General features: G+C 39.4%; 1 protein-coding gene across 1 annotated transcript; it reads right to left on the bottom strand.

Moving 5' to 3' along the window:
- Positions 1-368: 368 nt before the first annotated feature.
- Positions 369-5,972, bottom strand: LOC135076019 (basic juvenile hormone-suppressible protein 1-like). The gene is made up of 5 exons (XM_063970463.1): positions 5,868-5,972; positions 4,997-5,130; positions 1,862-2,695; positions 1,620-1,780; positions 369-1,452 (listed from the first exon to the last, which is right to left on the bottom strand). The coding sequence occupies exons 1-5, from the start codon at positions 5,959-5,961 to the stop codon at positions 426-428; spliced, it is 2,250 nt and encodes a 749-aa protein (XP_063826533.1). The 5' UTR covers positions 5,962-5,972; the 3' UTR covers positions 369-425.
- Between the last annotated feature and the right edge of the window lie 1,660 nt (positions 5,973-7,632).

Here is a 7,632-nt window from a genome sequence, read left to right as displayed (position 1 = left end):
TTTGGTTGATATTTCGTTAATAATTTTCGGCACGCCAAAATATACCTACTTTGTATTATAATTTGTGTGATATGATGTCAGTTCAGTTATTTGTTCGTCAACGCCACTGTATTCCAGCGATTGATAATAATTCTGACTTCTGGACCATCGATTAAGTCATCTCAGGCACTCTTAAAATCTGACAAACGACAGAATAGAGTATTTCCTATGTTAGTTCGTTTATGTTGCTTGTTTATTATAATAATAATAAAACACTTTATTTAATTAGTATGTGGTTGTGTGTTGTGTATGTTGGTGGTCAATCGATGTATCCTTATAGGTAATATGTACGAATGTTTCCTGATTTTTAGGGTTCAACATTAAAATAATTTACTTCATTCTATGCTCTTTATTTCTAACTAAGTAATAAATAAATTCATGTTAGTTCACATGTGGGTCATGTTGTCGACGCTCATCAACATGACGTCCTTGTAGGTTCTTCTCATCAACATGTCGGTGTCCAAGTAGGTGTAGTCGTCGTGCTTCATCACCATCTCGGACATGTCCATGTCCTTCACCATGTTGGCAGTGTCCAGGTCTTTTCTGAAGATCCTGATGTCTGTGAACTTCATGTTCTTTGTGAAGAAGTGGCTCTCATCAATCTCTCTGTCGAAGGGGAAGCCGAGAGGCATGGTGTCGATACACGTGGTCCAGCGACACGCGTGGCGTTCCTTCATGATGCTCATGTCCAGGCTCGGCAGGATGAGGCCGGTGCGCACGGGGGTCACGATCACGAACATCTGCAGCGGGAGGCCGCCGTGGTTGCCCAGAGGAAGGAGGAGCCTGTGAGGGAAGCCCATGCGAGTCTTGTACCACCAGCTGTCGACCATCTTGACGCCGACACCCATTTCGTCTATTGAGCGGTCCATCACGTGGCGAGTCCAAGGCCTCTGCTGGATGACACCATGCATGTCAAGGGAGTCACGGACGATGGTGTTCTTGCCGGTGTCAAGTTTATACAAGAAGCTGTCGATTTCAACCATGTCGTGGCGGATGTCGTGGATGTTGAGCAGACGGCCCATGCAGTCATATTTGGGACCGATGAAGACGCGGACCACAGCGTCGACGGCCTTGTCGGAGACGACGTCCACGGTGACCTTGAACGGATGGTGGTTGAGGCGGCGCATGCGAGCTACGTACACCATGTCGGATCTCTTCTTCTGCATCTCAGTCTTGTCAAGGTACATGGCATTGGTGATGTCGACATCGTATTCGTCCATGAAAGTGACCAATTTGTCGGTCATGACGTGCTCGATCTTGACTCCGGCAAAGTCCAAGTCCTCGTGCGAGTATCTAGGCAGCAGGTTCTTGTAGAGCATGAATATGCTGTCGATGCGCTTCATCAGCTTCCAGAAGAGAGGGTCGCGCAGGCATGTGGTGTACATGTCCAGGGCGGTGGGGACGTAGGTGTACCTGGGATTAAATTATTATTTGTTGTAAAAACTGTTTAGAAAAGTAGATTTAAATAATCTTTTTTTTTCTTTTATTTAGATATTTAATATGGAGTTCGCTGTCTGATAATATGCTGGCTTATTCTTGTAACTCTACACTTCGATATTTTTTTATTGCTCAATACTTACTTGTCAAGGTTATACTGGCTGTAAGAGAGCATCCTCTTGAAGAGGTTGGTGACGTGAATGACCTTGGCGTGGTCGTGCTTCATGTTGATGCCTCCCAGGACGAGGCGAGCGAGAGTTTCAATGTCTTCGGGCTTCTTGAGGATGAGTGTAGTGCCATCGCGCTGTAAAATTAATAAGAATTAGTATTTTACTCAGTGTCCTACTACATATTAAGAATTAAAAACATATTTTTCAATACCAACCAACTCAATTTTGCCCTTCAGGATTCCTTCGCGAATGATCGTCTCAATGTCTTCAAGAAGGATCTTTTCCTTAACATTGTATTTGGTGAGGAGCAGTTTGTGGTTCTGGCGCACGGGCATGCTCTCGCCGTTGTGCATGCGGATCTTGGGCCAGTAGCCCTCCTTCAGAGGCTCGTTCCACATCAGCATCCTGATGTCGCACATTCCGCGACCGAGACGCTCCAGCCTCAACCTGGCCAACAGCTGCTGCGCAGTGTACGCCTGAATCTCACCGCGACGCTCCTTGTTCACGTTGTAGACGTCTTCGGTCATCCAGTATGGGTAGTTCATGTGCAGATAGTACATGTAAGTGTTCAGGTCAATGTCCTCGGTGAAATAGTTGGTGCGGTCGAACTCGGTCATAGTGTGGCGGACGCCCTTGCGCCAGTCGATGACGACGATGTTGTTGTCGGTGACCTTGATGCCGTAGTAGTCTTTGATGACGGGGTCGAGGGCCGCTTTGGTCATCTTGACCATGAAGGCCTTGTTGATGATGTGGTCGTCGACGAAGAAGTAGGGGTAGATCTCGTAGGGGGCGGGGAGGACGATGCCGATGCAGTCGGGCCTGTGGAAGACGGCGACGGTGAGCGCGTAGACGAACATGCCGCCGTTGATGCGCTCGCGCAGCCAGCAAGCGGTGCGCAGGAACACGTCGAAGTCCTTGGCGAAGTACAGCAGCTTGAACACTCGCACCACCTCCGCCAGGTGCTTCTCGTTGGTGTGCACGAACACCTCGCCGCGCGGGAGCATGCCGTTCTTGTACATGTCGGCGAAGTTCTTGACGACATCGGCTTTCTGTAAAAAGTAAAGCGAAACTTATTTTTATGGTGTCTTTCTACTATAGCTGTAGATGGGTGTTTCTCTGCTATTTGGAAAATCGTCCATACAAGACTGTCCTGAAGTAATTTTATTAAATGTTGAGAAATTTTGTTAACGAAATTCAGGGCAATAGTAATTTAAATACATATCTAAAAAAAGCCCACACATTTTCCCCTTAGTTTTTGAGTTATTGGCGATTTTTCGCAAAATTGCGACAGGGGACTGTTGCAACCACCCAGGGGAATGTATTATGGACAAAAACAATTAGTATTTTTCTTTGAGTAAACAAACTCTTTATTTTTCTTTGCCATTATAAAAATATGTAAGTTTTTGAAACAAAAATATTATTATTAAAACAAATATTACTAATTTATAATGACTTTTCTTAAGCCTAATAACAGTAGCATTAAACTTAACGAACAATTAAGTTTTAAGACTTAAATTGTATGACACTAAAGTCAGTCTTTATAATAATCAAAAATGTAGTATCCTGCCTTTTAAAACAGAACCAAAAAAATACAAAAAGTAATAAACAAAAAACATTATTACTGCTAATTTTTGTTTTTTGACCCCGTTTCTGGTGAATGTAATATTGAAACGTTATTCTTGTTATTTCGTGTTGGGTGAGATGATCTTAAAGGCGCCTGATGTTCTTCTGCGAAATCTTCTGAATCAGATGTAGGTATTTTCCCTTCCGAAATTATTTGTTCATTATCATCATCATCATTTCAGCCATAGGACGTCCACTGCTGAACATAGGCCTCCCTCAAAGACTTCCATGTTGATCGATTCGTAGCGGCCTGCGTCCAGCGCCTTCCTACTACCTTTATAATGTCGTCGGTCCACCTTGTGTACCGTAAAACGCAGTGTGGGACGTCCACGCGGCCTCCACTACAGAACCTTGCTGCCGATGGGCCATCAGTTCTGCGTACTATGTGCCTTCCTATTGCCACTTCAGCTTGCTAATCCGTCGGGCTATGTCACCGACTTTAGTTCGTTTACGGATCTCCTCATTTCTGATTCGATCTCGTAAAGAAACACAAATTATTTGTTATGTCTTCATGACTTTCTTTTTTGCACGAAACTTAGCACAGTGCTCCCTCCAAACCTTTTTTACAGCCTTACGCTCACGACAACTCATATCTTTAACTGATTTTATTTAAAGTTTTTCTTTTTTCTTCTTTTTTTCAATTTTTCTTTTAGGGTAATGTTTCAAGTCGATGATATCATAATTGTACAGCTATACGTTTTTGTTCTAGAAATTCTTCTCATGTTTCGCGTAGCTTCTTTTTCGGTGAAATTTTGAGATAATACCTACTGAAAAGACGTTATTTTAGTGGTCAAAACCTAGGAAAACAGTAGTATGAACAGTCCCCTGTGGTATTAACAGTACCCTGTGCTATGAAATGACAGGGGAATGTTCGCCAGGGGAATGTTATTTTTACGTGAATACTTCATAAAACAATATCATTTAAAAACATTAAAATAAACGCAACTTATGTGGATACATACTAGAAGATTAATTAATTTAAACAAATTGTCGTTATTAAAACTCTTAAAATAGTAAAAAAAAGGCTCACCAGGGGAATGTTTTCACTGACGGCCGAGACGCGTGGTTCACCAGATGACGCAGTAGTAGCATTAAACAAAATAGCGGCTGCCCACTAGCTACACAACTGAACAACCTTAACACCTATTGCGTTCCGTTTCGCGATCTAAGTGCTTTGCGCCAAAACTAAATATGACTTTAAACCGGTTTTAAAATTTTAACAGGGGAATGTTTTAATAATTTGAGGACAGCATTCTCAGAAGGATATTTTGATTAAAATTATATTGTAAACATTGTTTGTGATGTATTAAGATGCTAACTGTTATTGTTAATGTATTTGGATATTTTTTATTCAAATATCAACAGCAATATAATAAACATTTGTAACAGTATGAGTAATTCTGGAAAAGGGACGTACCAGGGGACTGTGATTTGAGACGTTTGAGTTTATTTATTCGAATATTCCATGATTAAATTACTAAATATGCTATGTCATGCTAAGAATACCTAATTCTATGTCGGTATTGATACAAAAACCTGAGAAATTTTAAGGTTTACTACATAAATTTAGCTTGGGACAGCGATTTTCCATTTAGTGGAGAAATGCCCAGATACTATTTTTTTTTTTACTTAGCACAGAGATTGAATTTAGTGAGCTTTTAGACCAAAAAGGTTTTCTTTTTCTAAAGTAAGAAATCAGTATTAAGTTCATTGAGTTGGATTCTCACCAGGTACTTGTCGATGTTGTCTTCGAGGGTCCACTCCCGAGCGATCTCCCTGACGTCATCGTACATCGTCGGTTGGAGGATGTGGTTCAGCAGCTTCAGGAGGCACATTTCCTTGGTCTTGACGTCCACGTTGACTGTCAAATAAAATAATGTCATTAGCACATAAACATAATAGTACGCTCATACGCTATAGCGGTCGCGAAACTGTTAACTCAATAATATGTTGATTTTAAGTTTACTTGAGAAAAAATTGCATTCACGAAGTGCCTATTGCAGTAAAAAAACAAAGTCTAAACGGGGCATATAGCAGGTATTAGGTAGTAATAGTAAGATACACAAAAAATTAAATTATACTTATTTCGCTTTGCAATTTTTAGCGCTATTGTCCTAGATAAAAGGCCGCTCGCTCAAGCATTTCACTATTTTTGAAATCTTAGTGCTGAATAGTGCAATAATAGTGAGGTGAGTTGATTTTATTTTCCACTAAATAATCGCCTGTTCTGTCACTACGGCAGTCAAAAGCTGGATTTTATTATTCTTTCTGTAAAATTACGAGGACATTTAAATTAAAAAAAAAAAACTTGTTTCTATGTACAATATAAACGATTCCTATGATAGATTAAATGACTATAAACGCCAAAGCGTTGCAGAGCGTAAGCCTAGCCGCAGACCACAGACTTTGTCGGCCGATAGTTGAGTCGGGCTGTTAATCAGTATGGACATAAATGAAAGTGCACACATTACAACGACTTGGTATCGGCCGATTCTTCATACAAATTAAAATCGGGCCCAATTATCGGCCGACTAAAAGTCTATAATCTGCGAGGAGTCAAACAGAACATTTGAAGAATACGTAGAAACTGTCACTCACCCAGGTTTTCTTTTTTGATGACAAAGTCAAAGTCATCTTTGATGACGGTGGCGCAGGCCACTGCCAAAAACGCTGCTACCACTAGTAACTTCATGCTGACCACTCCTCACACTGCGATGCTACCCAAATGCACCCGCACCTTTTATACTCATCCCGATGTGTTTTTTTCGTTTATCGCTCGTGATAACCTATGCAGTCTGTTTTGACGACTTGTTGATTGTTTTAAGGCAGGTCGGGAAACATAAACGCTTGGCATGAGATATTTCTTCAGGGTTTCTTACTATGAGAGGTGAATTTTGAGTAATTATTTGCACCGGAAGTGACTGATTGCACGTAGATTCAATATCTACTAGTCGCAAGTCGTGCTTCTACTATGTAATCAGAAGAAGCTAAGTTTCTTTCGGTTATTTCTTACAATGATCATTTATAACAGCCATATTCTACCTTATCCATTTACGTTCATCATCGTCTAACGCCGCCGCGCCGTTTATTGCAAGATGGATTTGATTTGATTTTCGAAAAAAGTGAGATTGCTATCATGTTTTCTTAATACTCGCATATTCCTGACAGCATCTAATTAGCCTTAGATAAATAAAATAAAGGCTCGGGTGACTCGCCTCGTGTGGATTTCAGCAATAAAAATCTAAGTGGGTACAGAATTCTCAATATTATAATAATTATTACTTACTATAAGTAAGTTGTCGTAAGTATTTATTACCCATCAAACCCCAAGCGGTCTCAGGACCGCGTAACAATTGATTTCTAATGTGTCTCGATTCGCGGGACTTAAAGGACTGCCCGTTTTCACCATCAATCCCTACTTTTTAAGTGACCTATGAAAACAAAATTCCTGTTGTGTTACCATAGGGGTCACTTAAAATAAGGGATTGATGGTGAAATCTGGCATAAGTCACAATGTCCTTTCATTATATTTATTAATAACTTATATCCATTATTAATTAACATTAAATAATTATTTTTCTATTTATAATTTATGTATTATGTATATTGTTAACTCGAATTGTATGTTGTGTGCACTTGTTATTGGAGCTGCAACAAGTTTTACTGTATAACCTGCTTTAAAAGCTTTGTATGTTATGGTTGTATCCCTGTTTTGTGCACCAAATAAAATAAATAAAAATAAATAAAAAAATAAATGTTTTACAGTGAGGATATAAAATCGAATAATAATTCTCATTTTTGCCTAAAACATGTTGGTTTTAAGCGAAATATGGAGGAATGTAATTCCATATTTCACTTTAAAATATAGTTAAAATAGTTGGAATTTAGTGTTCCAAGTTTAGTCATAATAACCGAATGAGTAATGCCCTCTATTACGTTCCAAAGCTATAAAATATATCCAGGTTAAGTTCAAATGCAATAATAACACCATATTGCAGTATAACCAGTATGACTTATGTTTAATAACAGATTGGTTTAAGTTCAAACTTAGATTAAAGTTATCTGCCATTTGAGTTTGTTTTGTTATGAACTTCAGACAGATACTTATGTAAAAGCAATTTGTTGTTTTGTGATATGAAGTTTATTTACTAGTTAATGCAAAAGTTTCACGTTGTTTTATTTGTTATTAGAGTTCGGAATTGGCTCTTTAAAATCATATTATTAAGATAGTTATTGTTAGATTATAGTACGATAAGTGGATATAAGCCGTTGAAGAAGGTAATTACGCATATTTTTAGGGGGTCCGAGAATCCTAATTTGTGAATTACTAACAGCAAGTTGATGTATGTTTTCTTTTCTCATC

Source organism: Ostrinia nubilalis, chromosome 11, assembly GCF_963855985.1.
Source record: "Ostrinia nubilalis chromosome 11, ilOstNubi1.1, whole genome shotgun sequence".
Classification (NCBI taxonomy): domain Eukaryota; kingdom Metazoa; phylum Arthropoda; class Insecta; order Lepidoptera; family Crambidae; genus Ostrinia; species Ostrinia nubilalis.
This window is presented reverse-complemented; position numbering and strand designations above follow the sequence as displayed.

Excerpts from the sequence above, each read along its gene's own strand:
- LOC135076019 (XM_063970463.1), bottom strand. The coding sequence starts at position 5,961 with ATGAAGTTACTAGTGGTAGCAGCGTTTTTGGCAGTGGCCTGCGCCACC. Across the intron at positions 2,696-4,996 it reads ACAACATCGACAAGTACCTG|AAAGCCGATGTCGTCAAGAA; the intron begins GTGAGAATCCAA and ends TACTTTTTACAG. Across the intron at positions 1,453-1,619 it reads AGCCAGTATAACCTTGACAA|GTACACCTACGTCCCCACCG; the intron begins GTAAGTATTGAG and ends ATTTAATCCCAG.